General features: G+C 39.3%; 1 protein-coding gene, 1 long non-coding RNA gene and 10 other non-coding genes across 14 annotated transcripts; 7 read left to right on the top strand and 5 right to left on the bottom strand.

The window, feature by feature from the left end:
• Window positions 1-946: 946 nt before the first annotated feature.
• LOC113102923 (uncharacterized) lies at window positions 947-2,440 on the bottom strand. Its single transcript, XR_003291135.1, has 3 exons — window positions 1,844-2,440; window positions 1,199-1,342; window positions 947-1,088 (listed from the first exon to the last, which is right to left on the bottom strand). It is a non-coding gene; the product is annotated as an uncharacterized LOC113102923 (long non-coding RNA).
• Window positions 2,441-6,637: 4,197 nt separating this feature from the next.
• Window positions 6,638-10,564, bottom strand: LOC113102924 (uncharacterized). Of its 3 annotated transcripts, none has more exons than XR_003291136.1 (6): window positions 9,747-10,564; window positions 9,573-9,644; window positions 9,246-9,317; window positions 8,407-8,603; window positions 8,005-8,082; window positions 6,638-7,323 (listed from the first exon to the last, which is right to left on the bottom strand). XR_003291136.1 is itself a non-coding variant. In XM_026265887.1 (4 exons), exons 1-4 carry the CDS (start codon window positions 10,444-10,446, stop codon window positions 8,485-8,487), a joined length of 963 nt encoding a protein of 320 aa, XP_026121672.1. In that variant the 5' UTR covers window positions 10,447-10,564; the 3' UTR covers window positions 8,362-8,484. The 3 variants fall into 3 exon arrangements, 1 of the variants encoding a protein (XP_026121672.1); XR_003291137.1 differs by lacking the exon at window positions 6,638-7,323 and adding an exon at window positions 7,876-7,908; XM_026265887.1 differs by lacking the exons at window positions 6,638-7,323; window positions 8,005-8,082 and having other exon boundaries at window positions 8,362-8,603.
• A 6,153-nt stretch (window positions 10,565-16,717) lies between these two features.
• On the top strand, window positions 16,718-16,789 carry trnag-ucc (transfer RNA glycine (anticodon UCC)). The gene has a single exon. It is a non-coding gene; the product is annotated as a tRNA-Gly (tRNA).
• Window positions 16,790-16,892: 103 nt separating this feature from the next.
• Window positions 16,893-16,964, bottom strand: trnad-guc (transfer RNA aspartic acid (anticodon GUC)). The gene has a single exon. It is a non-coding gene; the product is annotated as a tRNA-Asp (tRNA).
• A 1,050-nt stretch (window positions 16,965-18,014) lies between these two features.
• On the top strand, window positions 18,015-18,130 carry LOC113102927 (U5 spliceosomal RNA). The gene has a single exon (XR_003291140.1). It is a non-coding gene; the product is annotated as a U5 spliceosomal RNA (small nuclear RNA).
• Window positions 18,131-18,415: 285 nt separating this feature from the next.
• On the top strand, window positions 18,416-18,487 carry trnag-ucc (transfer RNA glycine (anticodon UCC)). Its single transcript has one exon. It is a non-coding gene; the product is annotated as a tRNA-Gly (tRNA).
• Window positions 18,488-18,761: 274 nt separating this feature from the next.
• trnag-ucc (transfer RNA glycine (anticodon UCC)) lies at window positions 18,762-18,833 on the top strand. Its single transcript has one exon. It is a non-coding gene; the product is annotated as a tRNA-Gly (tRNA).
• Window positions 18,834-18,936: 103 nt separating this feature from the next.
• On the bottom strand, window positions 18,937-19,008 carry trnad-guc (transfer RNA aspartic acid (anticodon GUC)). Its single transcript has one exon. It is a non-coding gene; the product is annotated as a tRNA-Asp (tRNA).
• A 1,047-nt stretch (window positions 19,009-20,055) lies between these two features.
• Window positions 20,056-20,171, top strand: LOC113102930 (U5 spliceosomal RNA). The gene has a single exon (XR_003291143.1). It is a non-coding gene; the product is annotated as a U5 spliceosomal RNA (small nuclear RNA).
• A 285-nt stretch (window positions 20,172-20,456) lies between these two features.
• Window positions 20,457-20,528, top strand: trnag-ucc (transfer RNA glycine (anticodon UCC)). The gene has a single exon. It is a non-coding gene; the product is annotated as a tRNA-Gly (tRNA).
• A 271-nt stretch (window positions 20,529-20,799) lies between these two features.
• On the top strand, window positions 20,800-20,871 carry trnag-ucc (transfer RNA glycine (anticodon UCC)). Its single transcript has one exon. It is a non-coding gene; the product is annotated as a tRNA-Gly (tRNA).
• Window positions 20,872-20,974: 103 nt separating this feature from the next.
• On the bottom strand, window positions 20,975-21,046 carry trnad-guc (transfer RNA aspartic acid (anticodon GUC)). The gene has a single exon. It is a non-coding gene; the product is annotated as a tRNA-Asp (tRNA).
• Between the last annotated feature and the right edge of the window lie 958 nt (window positions 21,047-22,004).

The following is a 22,004-nucleotide window of genomic DNA, read 5'->3' on the forward strand; positions in this document are numbered from 1 at the left end:
ACAGATAAACTTGAATTGAATTGAATTGAATATCTGAGCAAGTCAATAAAATTTAATATCAATAAAAAAGAAAATCAACAAAATGTATATATTTTTTAATCAATAAAACTTAACACACAGTTCAATACAGTTCAAACAAGGCCAAATGTAAAAAAAAAAAAAAAAAATGAAAATATATATACATACATACATATACCACGGTCATATATATATATATATATATATACATACACACATACATTTCAGATAAATGCTGTTCTTTTAAACTTTCAATTCATGTAAGAAACCTGAAAAGATTGTACTCGGCTGTTTTCAACATAACATAACAACAACAATAATAATAATAATCAGAAATGTTTCTGAGCAGTAAATCATCATATTTTCATGATTTCTGAAGATTATGTGACACTGAAGACTGGAGGAATGATGCTGAAAATACAGCGGAGCATCACAGAAATAGATTACTGTATATATTCTAATATAAAGCAGCTGATTTAAAATAGTAAGAATATTTAAAATGCTACTTTTTTTTGCTGTACTTTGGATCAAATAAAGGCATGCTTGGTGAGCAGAAGAGACTCCTCAAAAAACATTACAAATCTTTCTGCTGAAAAACATTTGACTGGTAGAGTATTTTAAATAAAATAATTATTTACAGAGTTTAATATTAGCCATTACTAACATTTAGTGTTTACAAAACTGAGCAAGATAAAATAACAATACAAAGTCAATACAATTAATTAACACACTAAAGTACAGTGTAAACAAGGCCAATACTTCTGATGTTTTATTTAACAACTGGAAATAAATTAAATAATTTAAAATTGTAGACTAAACAACAACAGCTACAATAATATTAATAATAATACAATTTAAAGTTGTGGAAAACATAGAAAAACAACAACAACAAAAAACAAGCCTTCAGCCTGTTGAAGAAGATCCTTGCTCCTATGGTGCGTTGCCAAGAGATCTTCACGGGCAATTCTCAGCAGATCTGTCCATCTATGGTCCAACACGAAGACCAGCCGTTCTGAGGGGTCCAGTGTGAGCTGAACGAGGGACGCAGTTATGGCCGATGGTGTGGTGTTCTACAGAAGATGAACAGGATTACTTTATTGCAATATTTGTCTTGGTGTTATGTGCACATATGAGACAGACAGTTTACACACATAAGTGCCTGTATGAATAATTTATTTACCTGCATCTGGAAGAAACCCTTCTGACCTTTGATCCTCCGCTGTCAAAGTGTCTGGTGTGATGTTTTGGTGGACTGAGACCGTCTTTAGGGTGACCTACTCTGCGGAGGATGGGTCTTGACAGAGGATGCTTCATCTAAACATTCCTGAAATATAGATTCAAATTAAATATATCAAATGTATTTTATAATTCATAATATATATAATTATAGATTAAACAACAATAATAATAAATCCAATAGTTGTGGAGAACACAGGAAAAACAAGAAAAATGTATTTTAAATTGAATAATTATGTACAATTATGTACGTTTAATAGTAACAGTTATTAATATTTAGTGTTTACAAATCTGAGCAAGGTAAAATAAAGCATGCAATAACATTTGAGTTAAGAAACACAATGTAAACAAGGCAAATACTTCTGGTATTTTAATGAACAAATGGAAATAAAAAAGATGCATATATAACAGTAAAAGTTAAGCAGACTATTTTACAATACTGCATGGAGTCAACATGGCATTCTAAAGTACAAACAAATGGAAAGACAAATAAGGCAAGAACGTAACAGTGGTTTCAGCATCTGACAGACATCCATAACAAACAAGATAAAGAGTTCTATTTTTATGATACTATAATTATAATACATACATTTAAAACCAGGAAACATGAGGGCAGTCACTTTCCCTTTTCTGCTGCCCATCTCTTCCTTTCAGTCTCATAAAAGGAAGACTGACAGAACTCTCCCCAAATCATCTCGTGAGTCATCCCCTCTGTCTGATATAAGGAAAACACTCTGGCAGGACAATAGACATATTTCCCTGCCACACCAGGGAACCCAGTGTGTATGTGTGGACTCTCTGGGCCTTGTTTTAGTGGCTTGTGGCAGAACCTACAGAGGCGACCAGTGGGATGCTGCTCCATGGACTTTCTCTTTCTCCGCTCCTCTATTACCTGTCTTGTCTCTGCAGAACGCTGCTTTGCGGCCTGTAGCTCTCGTTTAAAAAAAGGTGTTTCAGCAAAGTCAGCAAATGGCATTCGAGGATTGGTGAGGCCTTCCGCTGCATACATCTGGTGTACCTTTGTAGAGCAGTAAAAGTACTTCACATCCCCAGACTGATAAAAAAAATGAATGGAGGACCCATCACCAAGGTAACGTGACTTTGGCTGGCCACAAGCAAGACAGTTCCGTGTCCTCTTTGTAACAGGCTGCTGTTGCTGTTGTTTCTCCACAATCTCTTTCACCATTTGTTCAAACTCACCCTTAGTTAGTGGTAACTCCTGGGGCTTATTACTGGGTGGGTTCACTGGGGCAGGTGGGAGGGTTACCACTGGAACACTTACAGTTTCACTACCTTCTGTGAGGTGATGCCACAGCTTCTGGGTCTCCAGGAGCTTCTCTGAACTGGTGTTCAGGGATGAACTTCTGTTCGTTATCTTGGCCAGGTGTTTCACATAACGTGAGATATGCTGTTTCGTGGTGGGGTGTAAGAGGCTATTGGGATCCCTGGAGGCAGCCTGCACAAGGGCAGCATACTCTGCATCCACCTGGGTGAGAAGGTCTTTCTGCCCATGGTACTTTGCCAGAAGGCCATCAATGGAATCCCTCATGGGCTTTGTCCACCGAAAATGGTCCAGGACAAAAAGTAGACCGCCTGCCTTGATGGGACCTGTGCGAGCAGCTCGTGGAGAGGGAGCAAAGGGCAGTGGTGGTGTCATCTCATCTAAAGGAGAGAAAACTCATTTTCACTTTTATCTCTGAAATATCTGTTAGTATTCATATAAATAAAGGAATAATTAAGGGATGAAGATGTGAACTGAATTACCTTTTAATTTGGTGGGCTGCACAGGCTGGATCATTGTTTGTGAGCCAAGAGAAGCCACACCAAAGATGTCATCCTGGAGCATAGGGTAATCATTTGGGTTACAATCAGTGATTACATATTCATAAATTTTTTTTTTATGGTAAGATTTTTTTATGTTTTTAAAAGAAGTCTCTTCTGCTCACCAAGGCATTTATTTGATCCAAAAAACAGCAAAAACAGTAATGTAAAATATTTATACAATTTAAAATAACTGTTTTCTATGTGAATTTCTATGTGCGTAAAATTGTAGACTAAACAACAACAGCTACAATAATATTAATAATAATACAATTTAAAGTTGTGGAAAACATAGAAAAACAACAACAACAAAAAACAAGCCTTCAGCCTGTTGAAGAAGATCCTTGCTCCTATGGTGCGTTGCCAAGAGATCTTCACGGGCAATTCTCAGCAGATCTGTCCATCTATGGTCCAACACGAAGACCAGCCGTTCTGAGGGGTCCAGTGTGAGCTGAACGAGGGACGCAGTTATGGCCGATGGTGTGGTGTTCTACAGAAGATGAACAGGATTACTTTATTGCAATATTTGTCTTGGTGTTATGTGCACATATGAGACAGACAGTTTACACACATAAGTGCCTGTATGAATAATTTATTTACCTGCATCTGGAAGAAACCCTTCTGACCTTTGATCCTCCGCTGTCAAAGTGTCTGGTGTGATGTTTTGGTGGACTGAGACCGTCTTTAGGGTGACCTACTCTGCGGAGGATGGGTCTTGACAGAGGATGCTTCATCTAAACATTCCTGAAATATAGATTCAAATTAAATATATCAAATGTATTTTATAATTCATAATATATATAATTATAGATTAAACAACAATAATAATAAATCCAATAGTTGTGGAGAACACAGGAAAAACAAGAAAAATGTATTTTAAATTGAATAATTATGTACAATTATGTACGTTTAATAGTAACAGTTATTAATATTTAGTGTTTACAAATCTGAATAAAATATTTATACAATTTAAAATAACTGTTTTCTATGTGAATATCTGTAAAAGTGTAATTTATTTCTGTGATGTGCAGCTGTATTTTCAGCATCATTCCTCCAGTCTTCAGTGTCACATGATCTTCAGAAATCAGAATAATATACTGATTTATTGCTCAAGAAACATTTCTGATTACTATTATCAATGTTGAAAACAGTTGTGTAAAAAAAAAATCAGGATTATTTGATGAATAGAAAGTTTAAAAGAAAAGCAATTATCTGAAATATAAAGCTTTTGCAACATTATAAATGTTTATACTGTCACTTTTGATCACTGTAATGCATCCTTGCTGAATAAAAGTATTAATTGCCCCCCCCCCCCCCCCCCCCCCAAAAAAAAAGAAATTACTGACCCCAAACTTTTGAACGGTAGTGATAATGTTACAAAAACTTTCTATTACAGATAAATGCTGCTTTTGAACTTTCTATTCATCATATAACCCTGAAAAAATCGTACACAACTGTTGTCAACATTGATAATAATAATAAATGTATCTTGAGCAGCAAATCAGTATATTTTCATGATTTCTGAAGATCATGTGACACTGTAGACTGGAGGAATGATACTGAAGATTCAACTTTGATGAAAAAAAATCTCTCTCTTTCTCTCTCTCTCTCTCTAATATATATTCAAATAGAAAACATTATTTTAAATTGTAAAAATATTTCACAATATTATTGTTTTTCCTGTAAATAAATGAATCCTTGGCGAGCAGAAGAGACTTCTTTTAAAAACATTTAAAAATCTTGTCGTCCATAAACCAGCAGTGTACATTTTGTGTTTTAGTGAGTGAGGATATTTGTAAGTACAACAGTCAAGTTTACCTGAGCAAAGTGTTCTTCCCTCACCTCCTCAGGTGGGTCATCAGGTGGGAATCTCTCACTGAGAGCAGACGGCTCTGAGGACTGATGCTCTCCCTCCCCTGCAACAGGTACCTTCTGGGACTTGTGCTTGGCCCAGTCTAGGGGGACAGGACGACAACCAGGCTCCACATACTGCAGTCCAAACCTTTCTCTGGTGTCTGTCTGTGAGACAAGTAAGGCAGGGTACTTGGCCTGGCCTGTCACCATGTCTGAGAGCTTGTTCAGTTCCATGATCAGCACAGGATCAAAAACTGCAGGCAGCTTCACTCCAGGCTGCTTCAGGTCTACAAGGCGCTGGAAATTCCAACGAGCCACTCCAATCATGCCCTGTGCCTGGAATAGTTCTGTGGATACCTGAGTGCCTGTGACCCATCTGGCCTGATGGAAATGGAACCCCTCCTGCTGAGAAGTGCCTCTCACAGGGATCCACACAGGTACAGCTGCCGCCTCCCCCTTCACATGGTTCAGCTGGACCGTTCCACCATGCCTATAGAGGATCCCATCTGTAACCTCTGGGTCACTCAGGCAGCCTCTGAGGATGTGGACTCGCTGAATCCTCCACACCTTCAACATCGATGGTTTGAACAGTGGCACACCATCAGGATCACATTCTAAAAAGAATCTTTGGAGAACGCTCTCCACTCTCTCCAGTAGCTCTTTGGGGTGTGGAACCCTGGTGCGGCAGTGCTCCCTGATGTGCTGCTTTGTTGGATTTGCAGGCACTATCCCACAGAAGACATAAGCCTGCTTCAGTCTTTGTAGGTCCGTCTGGTCCACAACACTAAAAGCTGCTGACAGAAACTTGCAGAAAGCACTGTGCAGTGGATGGTGCTCTGACACACACTCTCTGGAGAACCGCCGCATGCAGTGGAACAAGTCCAGCTTGATTTTGATGTCGCTGTTATATTTTTCGCGGGAGGCACAGGTGTTGATGAGATGCCCAGAGGTTGCCGCAGCCACTACAGCCTCAGTGGTCTTCCAAGAATCCCAGAGGAGGTGCTCCCGGGGCTCAGGGTTTGGGATCCTGAAGGCAGCACAGCAATCTCTGTTCCACAAACAAAGAGAAGTATATTTAAAATATTAAACATTCAAATATATAGGATACATGTATTTGCTCTACTATATTTTGTTTACTTTACAAATATAATATAGGTGGGAAGGAAAATGTGATGGCTGGTTCTTACCTGTCAACCCACTGGTAGTTGGCTTTCGGCAGTCCTGCAGAAATGTAACGAAGAGACAGCCCCTCATACATTGGCTGCAGGGATTTATCACTTTCAGACTGCAGCATCACCCAGGACAAGATCATCCAGTTTTCATTCATCACAGCATAGGATGACATAGTACCTGATGCAAGCACAACCTTCCGGGCCACCTTGCGGGTATGGTCAGCCCTTAAGGCTTGTCCAAATGTGCCTTGGAGGAGCAGATTGAGTGTGCTCTCCTGCCTATGGTACTCCTGAATGAGGCAGTCAACCAAATAGTGGGGTGAAACTGTTACTCCACACCAGCCGACCAAATCACCATACTCACCAAATGAGGCAGGAGTATTTGTTGCTCTTAGTGCCCCTGTGATGGTCTGCTGACCGTAAATTCCACTGTCTCCATCCAGCACATTCTTAACAGTAGACAAGTAAGCCAGGTGTGCACGCTCATACCTGAGGTGGAGAGCTTCATTCAACTGATTGGCCATACCATTGGGAGACTTTCCTGTACGCCGCAACTCATCCATCACAGTCTTACATATGGCCTTCTTGTGCGTCAGAAAAGCTGGCAAAATGTTGCAGAACCGACTCGGCAGCATGTCCATCCATTGGGGTTTGTCTGCAAACCAGTACTTTTTACAGACTTTACAGCTGAGCCGAGAGGCCAGAATGTAGTACTGGCTGCTTGTACCAATAATGACACGGGGTCGTCCAACTCCTGATGAGACAACGTGGGGATTCGGACAGCTGTACAGACATGGCAGAGTGTAGTTGTTGCGGACTCTTTCCATAATGGTGTGCTCTGGTTTCCAAATGAAGAATGGATGAAGTTGAAAGTATTTAGGTGATGGCAGCTCATAGACAGGATCAATAAGCTCAGGCTGAGGTGGGTAACGCCACAAGGAGATCATGTTCATTGGATGTCTCACCGGTCTAGAACCTGGCCACAGTCCCAAGGCTTCCATTTCTGTTTTCATCCAGATTCTTTGCTGTTGAGAGCAGTGCCATCGGCTCACATCCTGCTCATAGCTTGGCAGTGGTGGAACAGCATGATTCTCCTCCAGCTGAATTGAGGGGTACCCAGTAGAGGCTGCAGGGATTCCAGAGAAAGACTGGCCAGCAGCTGCAGGGGGTCCTGAGGGAGGAGTAGAGGTTGTAGACTGTGCAGTGGTCACTGGGAGGAGGGCTGCAGGATGACATGGGTGACATTAATCATAGATGAGCATTACATTTGTCAAAATGTTAAATCTCTTTAAAATTAATCAATACAAGCAGCTGAGTCCTTAGCCATCTTCAAGAATCGGCTTAAAACACATCTCTTCCATCATTATTTGATACTCTAACTTTAGCACTGACTATTCTACACTATTCTATACTAAAAAAAAATCTAACTATCTATCTTAATTATCTTTTTGTATTCTATTTTCTTTTCATTTATTGTACAATTATATAAAAAAGTCCTCTAACACTACCTTGCTCTATTCTATTCTTCTATTATTTAAAAGCCCTGCGTTAAAGCTTACTGAGACTTGTTATAGCACTTGTTTATCATTGCTCTGTTGTTGTTTTTGATTGCTTCCATTGTCCTCATTTGTAAGTCGCTATGGATAAAAGCGTCTGCTAAATGACTAAATGTAAATGTATGTAATGTAAAATTATGTTAAGTCCTTACACTGACAGAACACGGTTTCCTGCGCTGGTCTCAAAGCCAATGTGGTCTTGCTAATAGATAATTTAAGCAACTCTGGAGATACTGGCAAAGGAACCGTCACTGGAGTGAATGGAATTGGTGAAAAAAAATAACACTGATGAGGAACAGGCATATCCATACAGTAGAGTCGACATGTTTACACGCCCATATACCAACCTGACCATGGAGATGCAGTAGCACTATATTCATCAGGCCGTTCTGGTTTTGAGAGTGTTGCTGGTGGTTTACGCCTCCCTAACACAGAAAAATGTAATGTCATTCAAATACCCTGTAGTACTGTCCCTTAGTAAATGTCTTAATAAATAGTAATGTAAATGCATGCAAACCCATAGAACACGTCAAGACTCTTTATAATATTAGGGGTGAGGTATGTGAATGGGTCTACATTACATGAGTAAACTACAGCTTCATGTATCAAATGGGATGCATCCTTCTAGTCCAAATTAATACATATTTGTACTTTTGCTGTACTTCTGCATTACTCTTTAAATCCTGTACATACCAATCCTCTTAAGTAAAGCATGGAAAAAACATGCAAAAAAAGAACTCTGTACTTACCGTCAATGATGAGATATAAATGCCTTCAATGTTAGTAGAACAATTGAACACAAGAATAAGAACAGGCCTGAACATGGCCTAAACAACAAACAGCAACAAATCAATGCAGAACAGATAATCCTGATTCATGTCAGAATCATCCCTTGTATGCAGTAGAATAAGACCTTTGACCACTGGGACTCCAACAACTTCTGAACCTGAAAGCATAGTGGAGATAATTTAACTTTCAAGCAGTTATAACATAAACAGACAGAATGGCATATAAAAGCCTTTCCTGTTAATAAAACAATTTACAGGCGGTAGAACTTGCCTGATCAAGCCTAATAAACAAACAGTTATTTGTTAGTATGTTGGATGGATAATCCTGATTGATGTCAGAATCATCCCCAATGTGCAGTCTGAGGACATTTGGCCATATGGACTCCAATAACTTGTGCACAGCGCAGAAACATTGTAACATCCCAAACATTTACCATCTTAACGCTGAATAACAATGTGTCAGGATCATGACCTGTAGGCCCAACGACGGAATCCAATGGCATGAGCGAAGGTATTATGCGTGTATGTCTTTTCAGTGCCCCTGTGAATTTCAGTTAATTTTTTTTAATTTATTTTCAATTTTACTTTAGCTGCACGCTTAATCTGACTCCAATTACAAATGGTTATTACATATATATCGTTTATAATTAGGAATTAATCCTAACTATTGGTTTTGTATTAAGTTAGATATTTGATTATTCTGGGTATCCCATATTTTCAATTATTTGTTCATTAGGGACCCGATGTTGCATATAGAGGATTGAAGTGTATGTGTGTTCGGGCATGTATGTGGTTCTCACTCAGCTGGCCTGGAATTTTAGATGAATATGCGGGTAGCATCATCCTACCCAATTCTTCACCCTCCTCCACTTCTATTAAAAAGAACAAACCAAAGATTGATATGAAAGGATAGAATATTTATAAATATCATGAACTGTTGTTTATTCAGGGAAAATTGACTGAGCATTAAGCTCTTTTACAGCAGTACTCTGAGTTCACATTTGTATGGGTGTACTTTTAGAAAAAGATGGATATAGCAACCACAATAAATATTGTTTGTGTGTCCGTGTGTGTGTGTGTGTGTGTGTGTGTGCAGGTGCACCTATGTCTGTGTGAGGTTCTCTTACTCAGTTGGCCTTGGAGTTTTGATGGGGATATAGAAAGCATCATTCTCTCCAATTCTTCATCATCCTCCATTTCTGTTAAACAAAGTATAAAAGCAAAGATGCGAATCATATGTCATTCCACATTTACATATTTCAGTTTGACCTAATATATACTCAACTGTACTGTCAACAAACCTAGAGGATGAGAGGCAGATGCTGCAAGGCCAGAGGAAGCAAGTTCCTCTGAAACACTCTGAAGCTGTCTCTTTTTCTGAGTGAGGTATTGCTGCAGCCGATACATTTTGCTGCCTGGAACACACTGTTTCTGGAGGATGAATGCAGCATATCCATCTGCTCTGCTCTCCCAAATATCCCACCAAGTCTTGTCTGCATTAATCCCAAAGCCAACCAAGTTGTCATCTTCATTTCTTACAGGTGGTGCCACTGATCTTCCAGATAAATACTTTATGAGGTCCTTGATTTCCTGGTAGCTTCTACTGTAGTCAAGAAATGAAAGTAGGCTGTCCTTCTTGGGACCCTCTGGTTTAAACTGTCCGGCTCTCTCCTCGTCCTCAACCTTCTTAGTCAAGAACATGGTATAGCCTACATCATTCTCAAGCAGCCACCGGAATGACTTGCCTTTGTACTTTCCAAACTGAAGCACATACTCTCCCAGCACCTCCTGTCGGTCTGACACATCTCCTCCTCTCATGAAGACAACAGAGCGAGCATTTTCCTTGACCTTGTCTTCCCCCTGAGGGGCTGATTTGTCCTGGAGATTGGGGTTGTCTTTGATCCTCTTGGCTTCATCTGAGGGATCTTGTCTCAGATATCCAGTTGGTCCTTTCCTGAAGCACACTTTAATTTTGCCTGGGAAGATCACCTTCACCTTCATCCTGCTGTGCTGTACACAAAGAGCTGATTAGTGATAATGGTCTGTTGCATTATCACACTTAATTAATTAACACATTTCTATTATATATATCAATAAATAAAACATCAATTAAATGTAACCGTTTATTCTGAAATAATTAAATAATGTAATTAATAATTTATTAAATAAATATATAAATAAATAAATGTATCTATTTCTCTATAAATTCCATGAAAACATAACCTTTTTTATTTAATATATTTCACCATATCCTTTTTCCACAGACTATTATTGTGTTTAATTATATATTTTTTCATAATAAAATGTTATTCATATATTATACCACTAAATTGCACACACATTTTTTTGTAATTTTAATGTCATATGTGTGTAATATACATTAATTACATTATAAGTATTACATCATACTGCACTGTTAACATATATATTTTTAAGCATTTTATTTAAGTACCTAGTAAGAGATCAATGATGAGACATTCACCTTTACAAACAAAGATACTCTTATAAAATAACAGCTGTATTATGAGTTTTATCTTTATAACGTTAATAGTTTGGTTTACTGTATTTTTATAATAGTTTTTGTTGTTGTTTCCTAACGTCTCAAACCATTCAACACAATTAACAATACGATTACATGATATTATACATGCAATTTAAATTATAACATATATTAATGATAATGTCTATGCAATACATTAAGTTAGTAACGTTATTGCTAAAGTATAGCATTCAACTTACTCTTGGTTTGTCAGCTTAATCGCGTTATTTAAAAACAGCAGTCACCATATGTAATATCTGTCTTAAGGTGGTTTAGACAGTTAATATTTGTTGTACAAAACCAGTTTACTGATCTGACAATTCGGTAAACAAATATCTTTCCGATGACACTACACTTCTTAAATTACCCGCCACGGAAAAGACGAAACAGCGCCATGAAGTGTACGTGTGGCCAAAAGAATATTGCATCCGTAGTGTTAAGCACTACCATAGAGATTGAATGGGAAAAGTTAAGAGAAGTTAAGCTTAACTATTTTCGGCTCCCGCGCGGGAGACCCGGGTCCGATTCCCGGCCAATGCAGCAGAGGTCGTCCTTTAACGCCATGTTAGTCGTTCTTCATAAGCGGCAGCTGTCCCCAGAGCCATGAGCACAGCGCAGCTTCACTCACTGGTGGTTGAGTGGCAGAGTTGTTGTTTCCCGCGCAGGGGACCCAGGTTCGATTCCCAGCAGAAGCAAAGCAGTGTATCTTGCTACTTTAGAAGTGGGCAACTTATCAGTGTTTTACAGGGAACTAGTGGAAGCACTCTAGACAATGCTTTTCCATGCTTGTTCAACGAAGTACAAGCAATTATGGCTCATGCACCTGTGAAAAACTCCTGAAGGCAATAAAAAGGCTGCAGGCAAGAAAGGTCAGGCTTTAAGAAACCAATGAGAGTAAACTGACCTGTTTGTTGTCTCTAAAAAACACCAGAAGAAAAATGTCCAGGGTCAATGCTGACCTGCATGAAAGTGGAATAAACTGCAAGGTAAGTAATGTAAGATCCCCAAGACAGCACCACAAGGTCACAGTTGGACAGTGGCTTGTTGGAAGAGCAGGGTAATGACTCCCAGCAAGAACTGACAAATCTGGTGCAGTCCAGGAGGCTGAGGTGCCCTGTGGTTCTTAAGGGAGCTGGTGGCCACAGAAGTTAACGCCTCTCACTTTTGATATTGACCTCCCCCACTCCCCTTTGCTCAGAGACACTTTTGCTCATATCAGTTCATCAAATACCCATGGAACTTGATCAGTTTGTCTGTCAGTTGTTCAACTTTAGCATTGGTCGATATTACCAAGTTGAAGAGATGTATTTTCCACATGAATTCGTAGAATTCTTGCAGAAATAGAGCATTGGTGGTTCAGTGGTAGAATTCTCGCCTGCCACGCGGGGGCCAGTCGCGGATAGGTGTAGAGCGCTGACGAGCCAATAGAAACGAAGGAAATTGCAGGGAGGCGGGACGAGTAAAATACACAGAATTAGAGGTTCGAATCCCGTCTCACCCACAAATACTATAAAATGAGTTCATATTCGTTTTTTCATCTAGATACACTTTAATTATGATTAACATATATTAAACAAACTTTGTGAACAGATAAAATAAATCTTGTAATAACTGTTTTTTGTACAATGTACAAAATGTGCAACAATCTTAATAAACATGTACATTATAATATGGAATAGTTATTTTTAATATAGAAAATTTTGAATAATTAAAAATAACATTTTGATAATGGTTCAGGCCTTTATTTTTAAAGAGACATCTATTTATATTTGTGTAACTGTGCGCAGAAAACCCATATATATATAAAATAAAACAAAAACTCACAAAAAAGTAAGTTTTTCATTTTATTTATAATAGAGTAATATACTTAAAAATGAAAATAAAAATTAACCAAAATATATAATAATAAATATACATAAAATAATCATAGATTATTAAACAACACCTACAAATATAATACAAATAAAGATGTGGAGAACAGAAAAACTATAAAAATATGTTTTACATTAAATAATTATTTATGTTTAATAGTAACAGTTATAACATTCAGTGTTTACATATCTGAGCAAGTCAATAAAATGTAATATCAATAAAAAAAAGAAAATCAACAACATGTATACATGTTTTAATCAATCAAAAAAAAAAAAAAAAACATTTCAATACAGTTCAAACAAGGCCAAATGCTTATAGTATTTTAATTAACAAATTGAAATACATGAAACTATTTAAATGTATAGATTCAACAACAACAACAATAATAAAATCTAAAGTTGTGGAGAACACAGAAAAAAATATAACACTACCAGTTAAATGTTTTTGAACAGTAAGATTTTTAATTCTCACCAAGCCTGCCTTTATTTGATCCAAAATACAGTAAAAGCAATTATATTGTTGAAATATTTTTACTAGTTAAAATAACTGCTTTCTATTTGAATATATAGTAAAATGTATTTTATTTCTGTGATGTGCATCTGTATTTCCAACATCATTACTCCAGTCTTCAGTGTCACATAATCTTCAGAAATCAGAATAATATGATTTACTGCTCAAGAAAAACAATCCCCCAGGGATTCTTTAAATAGAAAGATCTGCATTTATTTGAAATAAAAAGCTTTCTTAACAATATAGATTATACCATTCTTTTGGGTGGAAAGAAATGACAGAAATTAATGCCTTTTTTTTAGCAAGGATGATTTAAATTGATTAAAAGGGATGATAAAGATGAAAAATGTTGATGATGAAAATTAAAAAAAAAATACATATATACACATATATATATATAGTAAGATTTGAGTAGATTTGAGCAGTAAACCATCATATTATTCTGATTTCTGAAGATCATGTGACACTGAAGACTGGAGGAATGATGCTGACCATTCAGCTGCACATCAGAGATATAAAATACAGTATATATTCAAATATATAGACTTCCTGATAATGTTCGGGGTTCAGACACACTGTCTCTGTTTAAATCTAGATTAAAAACACATCTCTTTCGCCAAGCTTTCAAATAATATATCTCTTAAATTGTGAGTGCATTATTATTCTTTATCTTTGGTTAAACTAATTCATTTTACTTTGATGGATCAGCAGCTATGCTAATGATGTCTCTATTTGTTTCTATGTTTTGCCACGGGATTTACACAAGCTCCAGTCTGGATCCAGAACACCTGAGAAGAGATGATGCTGACCCTCAGAGGACCTCAGATGATGCTAACCCTGAATCAACAAACAGAACTAACAAATATTGCTACACATGTGACTGCATCATATAATAATTATTAATTATTCATAATATTAATAATGTTCATAGTCTGGCTGACTACGTGCGACTACTTGTATTCATTTTTCTAAAAATCCTGTCAAACGTGCACAAACTGACAGTCACCACTTATAAGCTACTACTAAATATTGTAGAAACATAATTTTCTGTAAAGTTGCTTTGTAACGATTTGTATTGTAAAAATTGCTATACAAATAAACTTGAATTGAATTGAAATAGAAAGCAGCTGATTTAAAATAGTAAGAATGTTTAAAATGCTACTGTTTTTGCTGTACTTTGGATAAAATAAAGGCAGGCTTGGTGAGCAGAAGAGACTCCTCAAAAAACATTACAAATCTTACTGCTGAAAAACATTTGACTGGTAGAGTATTTTAAATAAAATATTTATTTACAGAGTTTAATAATAGCCGTAACTAACATTGTAAACTAACATGTTTACAAAACTGAGCAAGATTAAATAACAATACAGAGTCAATACAATTAATTAACACACTAAAGTACAGTGTAAACAAGGCCAATACTTCTGATGTTTTATTTAACAAATGGAAATCAATTAAATAATTTAAAATTGTAGATTAAACAACAACAGCTACAATAATATTAATAATAATACAATTTAAAGTTGTGGAAAACACAGAAGAAGAAAAAAAAAGCCTTCGACCTGTTTAAGAAGATCCTTGCTCCTATGTTGCGTTGCCAAGAGATGTTCACGGGCAATTCTCAACAGATCTGTCCATCTATGGTCCAACACGAAGACCAGCTGTTCTGAGGAGGTCCAGTGTGAGCTGAACGAGGGACGCTTTTATGGCCAATGGTGTGGTGTTCTACAGAAGATTAACAGGATTACTTTATTAAAATATAACGTCTTGGTGTTGTGTGCACATTGAGAGAGACAGTTTACACACATAAGGGCCTGTATGAATTATTTATTTACCTGCATCTGGAAGAAACCCTTCTGACCTTTGATCCTCCACTGACAAAGTGTCTGGTGTGATGTTTTGGTGGACTGAGAGTGAGACCGTCTTTAGGGTGACCTACTCTGTGGAGGAGGGTGTCTTGACAGACCACGCATCATCTAAACATTCCTGAAATATAGATTCCAATTAAATATATCAAATGTATTTTATAATTCATAATATATATATATATATATATATATATATATATATATATATATATATATATATATATATATATATATATATATATATATATATATATATATATATACCATTGTAATATAATATTTATATGGATATATATGCAACAGTAGAATTGCATTTTTATTTGTACAATTTTAAATGTTTTTTTTTACATTTGAATATATTTTCTAATCATTGTAATGTATTCCTGTTATGAAAAGCTGAATTTTCAGAATTATTACTCCAGTCTCTGAAAATAATGTGCTTTTATCATTGTAGAGACAATGATAATATCAACATTGATTACAATAAGAAATGTTTTGTGAGCAAATAATCAATGATTTCTGGATCATATGACACACTGAAGAGTATAAATGATGCATCACAGAAATAAAGTTAATTTAACATAGGAAATAGTTATTTTAAGTTGTACCACACAGTAAATGTTGACATATATACATATACATACATACATACATACATACATATATATATATATATATATATATATATATATATATATATATATATATATATATATATATATATATATATATATATACACATATATATATATTTTTTTTGCACTAAAGTCTTGAAAATCACATAACATTCAAAACAGTTGCTATAATTAATCACATAAATATGATTATATGATAATATAATAAGTAATTAATTATACGTTTTTTTTTAGTTTAGTTTTTTAAAAAGAAACACAGAATTCATTTTAGATGCTTGTTGGGAGTTAGGCAGCATATGTTGTTCAAACAAAACAATTTCGTGAAGAAATCTCCGATCGTAAAACGCGTCTCCTCTCCTTCAGAGCGAATGATTGACAGATGAGTATCTGCTGTTTGAATTCCGCGCCACGGAAGAGGCGAAACAGCGCCGGGAAATCTACGTGTGGCCACAAATATATCGCATTCGTAGTGTTAAGCACTACCATAGAGAATGAATGGGAAAAGTTAAGAGAAGTTAAGCTTAACTATTTTCGGCTCCCGCGCGGGTTGACCCGGGTTCGATTCCCGGCCAACGCATGTCCTTTGGCTCAGGCTGACATCGAAGCAGAACTCCCTCTGTGACCTGTGCCTCAACCCAAAACTTTTGGATGGAATAATAATCGGATGGACCCATCATTAGCTGAAGTCGCATAACACTTGCAACACTACCCGTAGCAGGGGTCATTGTTTGGACTCTTTTTTTGTTTTTTTTTTTAAATTGCGCTTTAAACAAAAAGTATTGTGTCAATGCAACTGAACAACATTAATTAGGAACACAGTGCGTCAATAAAGCTGCTGACTTCCACCTGCGTTGGTGGTATAGTGGTGAGCATAGCTGCCTTCCAAGCAGTTGACCCGGGTTCGATTCCCGGCCAACGCATGTCCTTTGGCTCGGGCTGACGTCGAAGCAGAACTCCTTCTGTGACCTGCGACTCCAACCAAACATTTTGGATGGATCGTTCGGAAGACGAAAAGAACCAGCTCTCCCCGTCGGGGAATCGAACCCCGGTCTTCCGCGTGACAGGCGGAGATACTGTCCACTATACTAACGAGGAGCCGTGCATGCTGCCGTTTCTCCCCCAACCGACGGCACTGCACTGACATAACTAAACAATGCATGGCTTCTTCTGACGCAGACCCAGCCCTAGCACCGTAAAATTTCTGATGGACCCATCATTAGCTGAAGTCGCATAACACTTGGAACACTACCCGTAGCAGGCGTCATTGTTTGGACTCTTTTTTTTTTTTTTTTTTTTTTTTAAATTGCGCTTTAAACAAAAAGTATTGCGTCAATGCAACTGAACAACATTAATTAGGAACACAGTGCGTCAAAAAGCAAAATGACAGTTAAAGGCATTTCGTTATTGAACTCTTTGATGACATCATTCAGCTAAGTTCAGTTTTAAATAGTATCTGTGCAATAATTTGCAATCAAGTCAACGATATCTCTGTACATGAAGTGTCCAAAGCTCCGCCTGCCAGAGGCGACAGAGGCAAGAAACCAAAACTCGATCGGTGAAAAGATGGAGAAAAAACCCGGTGAGAAACCAGGCTCAGTCGGGGAGACAGTTCTCCCCTTGTCAGACGAAACCAGTAGATCAGCTCCAGGCTGCAGGAATGTCAGACTGTGCAGAAGAATCATCTGTTTCCTGTGGTCTTGTCCAGGTGGTCTTTACAGGGGATTTGTATCTGCGGCTCATCTAGTTGTCACGGTCTCCGCTGTGTTTCTGGGCCATAGAGGTCCTTTCTAGGTGTTGATCCACCATCTTCTCTGGATACGGACTGGATCCGGGTGACTGAAGCGGTTACAGACTGGATCTGGTGGCTACGGTGACCTCGGAATAAGGGATTTCTTTAAAAGACTTTTCTTTTCATATAAGATTTTATCCAACTTTTCAGATAGAGGCATGAGAAAGAGATTGCCTTGATTGGGCTTTTGGTTATTGGTGGGCCGAGGGGACTTTTTTGAGTTTTACTCCTCCGTTTTGGAGTGGGGGGGGGGGTGCTGACGAAACACATGTGGGCAGGCGTTGTCACCCTTGATGACCCTTGGCGAGCGTAGTAGTTTAACAGAGGCAGCGCACAGGCCCGAGCGTTTGGAGACACAGCTCGAGTTTCTCTTCATTGTCGCATAAATCTTTCGCCTTTTACTAAAGGTTTCCGTGGAGGGGAACTTTTGTGAGTGACCTGTATTTTTGGGTGCTCTGCTCACTGCAGAGCTACATCGAAATGTCAAGAGCAGAATCAGTTTGACCGTCCGCCAGCATGCTGCGAGAGGGCTTGCCACTGGTCATCGTCTGAATGGGCACTCTCTGCGTTTGACCACTTCGTGTTTATTTAGCCAGATGGGAAGGCAGCGTTTTCTTGTACGTGACGGGATGCAAATTCTTGAAGGCTCTCTTTAGTGACGGGTCTGAACAAAGATCTCATCTGCTCCTCTAGCCCTATCGGCGACTCGTGCACTTCGAGTCTTCTTACTGACGGCGCAAGTTGCTGAATGCCTGCTGCGTTGGTGGTATAGTGGTGAGCATAGCTGCCTTCCAAGCAGTTGACCCGGGTTCGATTCCCGGCCAACGCATGTCCTTTGGCTCGGGCTGACGTCGAAGCAGAACTCCCTCTGTGACCTGTGCCTCCACCCAAAGCTTTTGGATGGAATAATATCGGATGGACCCATCATTAGCTGAAGTCGCATAACACTTGCAACACTACCCGTAGCAGGGGTCATTGTTTGGACTCTTTTTTTTTTTGTTTTTTTTTTTTAATTGCGCTTTAAACAAAAAGTATTGTGTCAATGCAACTGAACATTATTAATTAGGAACACAGTGCGTCAATAAAGCTGCTGACTTCCACCTGCGTTGGTGGTATAGTGGTGAGCATAGCTGCCTTCCAAGCAGTTGACCCGGGTTCGATTCCCGGCCAACGCATGTCCTTTGGCTCGGGCTGACGTCGAAGCAGAACTCCTTCTGTGACCTGCGACTCCAACCAAAAATTTTGGATGGATCGTTCGGAAGACGAAAAGAACCAGCTCTCCCCGTCGGGGAATCGAACCCCGGTCTTCCGCGTGACAGGCGGAGATACTGTCCACTATACTAACGAGGAGCCGTGCATGCTGCCGTTTCTCCCCCAACCGACGGCACTGCACTGACATAACTAAACAATGCATGGCTTCTTCTGACGCAGACCCAGCCCTAGCACCGTAAAATTTCTGATGGACCCATCATTAGCTGAAGTCGCATAACACTTGGAACACTACCCGTAGCAGGGGTCATTGTTTGGACTCTTTTTTTTTTTTTTTTTTTTTTAAATTGCGCTTTAAACAAAAAGTATTGCGTCAATGCAACTGAACAACATTAATTAGGAACACAGTGCGTCAAAAAGCAAAATGACAGTTAAAGGCATTTCGTTATTGAACTCTTTGATGACATCATTCAGCTAAGTTCAGTTTTAAATAGTATCTGTGCAATAATTTGCAATCAAGTCAACGATATCTCTGTACATGAAGTGTCCCAAGCTCCGCCTGCCAGAGGCGACAGAGGCAAGAAACCAAAACTCGATCGGTGAAAAGATGGAGAAAAAACCCGGTGAGAAACCAGGCTCAGTCGGGGAGACAGTTCTCCCCTTGTCAGACGAAACCAGTAGATCAGCTCCAGGCTGCAGGAATGTCAGACTGTGCAGAAGAATCATCTGTTTCCTGTGGTCTTGTCCAGGTGGTCTTTACAGGGGATTTGTATCTGCGGCTCATCTAGTTGTCACGGTCTCCGCTGTGTTTCTGGGCCATAGAGGTCCTTTCTAGGTGTTGATCCACCATCTTCTCTGGATACGGACTGGATCCGGGTGACTGAAGCGGTTACAGACTGGATCTGGTGGCTACGGTGACCTCGGAATAAGGGATTTCTTTAAAAGACTTTTTTTTTCATATAAGATTTTATCCAACTTTTCAGATAGAGGAATGAGAAAGAGATTGCCTTGATTGGGCTTTTGGTTATTGGTGGGCCGAGGGGACTTTTTTGAGTTTTACTCCTCCGTTTTGGAGTGGGGGGGGGGTGCTGACGAAACACATGTGGGCAGGCGTTGTCACCCTTGATGACCCTTGGCGAGCGTAGTAGTTTAACAGAGGCAGCGCACAGGCCCGAGCGTTTGGAGACACAGCTCGAGTTTCTCTTCATTGTCGCATAAATCTTTCGCCTTTTACTAAAGATTTCCGTGGAGGGGAACTTTTGTGAGTGACCTGTATTTTTGGGTGCTCTGCTCACTGCAGAGCTACATCGAAATGTCAAGAGCAGAATCAGTTTGACCGTCCGCCAGCATGCTGCGAGAGGGCTTGCCCCTGGTCATCGTCTGAATGGGCACTCTCTGCGTTTGACCACTTCGTGTTTATTTAGCCGGATGGGAAGGCAGCGTTTTCTTGTACGTGACGGGATGCAAATTCTTGAAGGCTCTCTTTAGTGACGGGTCCAAACAAAGATCTCATCTGCTCCTCTAGCCCTATCGGCGACTCGTGCACTTCGAGCCTTCTTAGTGACGGCGCAAGTTGCTGAATGCCTGCTGCGTTGGTGGTATAGTGGTGAGCATAGCTGCCTTCCAAGCAGTTGACCCGGGTTCGATTACCGGCCAACGCATGTCCTTTGGCTCAGGCTGACGTCGAAGCAGAACTCCCTCTGTGACCTGTGCCTCCACCCAAAACTTTTGGATGGAATAATAATCGGATGGACCCATCATTAGCTGAAGTCGCATAGCACTTGCAACACTACCCGTAGCAGGTGTCATTGTTTGGAGTCTTTTTTTTTTTTTTTTTTTAAATTGCGCTTTAAACAAAAAGTATTGTGTCAATGCAACTGAACAACATTAATTAGGAACACAGTGCGTCAATAAAGCTGCTGACTTCCACCTGCGTTGGTGGTATAGTGGTGAGCATAGCTGCCTTCCAAGCAGTTGACCCGGGTTCGATTCCCGGCCAAAGCATGTCCTTTGGCTCGGGCTGACGTCGAAGCAGAACTCCTTCTGTGACCTGCGACTCCAACCAAACATTTTGGATGGATCGTTCGGAAGACGAAAAGAACCAGCTCTCCCCGTCGGGGAATCGAACCCCGGTCTTCCGCGTGACAGGCGGAGATACTGTCCACTATACTAACGAGGAGCCGTGCATGCTGCCGTTTCTCCCCCAACCGACGGCACTGCACTGACATAACTAAACAATGCATGGCTTCTTCTGACGCAGACCCAGCCCTAGCACCGTAAAATTTCTGATGGACCCATCATTAGCTGAAGTCGCATAACACTTGGAACACTACCCGTAGCAGGCGTCATTGTTTGGACTCTTTTTTTTTTTTTTTTTTTTTTTAAATTGCGCTTTAAACAAAAAGTATTGCGTCAATGCAACTGAACAACATTAATTAGGAACACAGTGCGTCAAAAAGCAAAATGACCGTTAAAGGCATTTCGTTATTGAACTCTTTGATGACATCATTCAGCTAAGTTCAGTTTTAAATAGTATCTGTGCAATAATTTGCAATCAAGTCAACGATATCTCTGTACATGAAGTGTCCCAAGCTCCGCCTGCCAGAGGCGACAGAGGCAAGAAACCAAAACTCGATCGGTGAAAAGATGGAGAAAAAACCCGGTGAGAAACCAGGCTCAGTCGGGGAGACAGTTCTCCCCTTGTCAGACGAAACCAGTAGATCAGCTCCAGGCTGCAGGAATGTCAGACTGTGCAGAAGAATCATCTGTTTCCTGTGGTCTTGTCCAGGTGGTCTTTACAGGGGATTTGTATCTGCGGCTCATCTAGTTGTCACGGTCTCCGCTGTGTTTCTGGGCCATAGAGGTCCTTTCTAGGTGTTGATCCACCATCTTCTCTGGATACGGACTGGATCCGGGTGACTGAAGCGGATACAGACTGGATCTGGTGGCTACGGTGACCTCGGAATAAGGGATTTCTTTAAAAGACTTTTTTTTTTCATATAAGATTTTATCCAACTTTTCAGATAGAGGCATGAGAAAGAGATTGCCTTGATTGGGCTTTTGGTTATTGGTGGGCCGAGGGGACTTTTTTGAGTTTTACTCCTCCGTTTTGGAGTGGGGGGGGGGGTGCTGACGAA

The sequence above is a fragment of the Carassius auratus genome, unplaced genomic scaffold, assembly GCF_003368295.1.
Source record: "Carassius auratus strain Wakin unplaced genomic scaffold, ASM336829v1 scaf_tig00217775, whole genome shotgun sequence".
Lineage (NCBI taxonomy): Eukaryota > Metazoa > Chordata > Actinopteri > Cypriniformes > Cyprinidae > Carassius > Carassius auratus.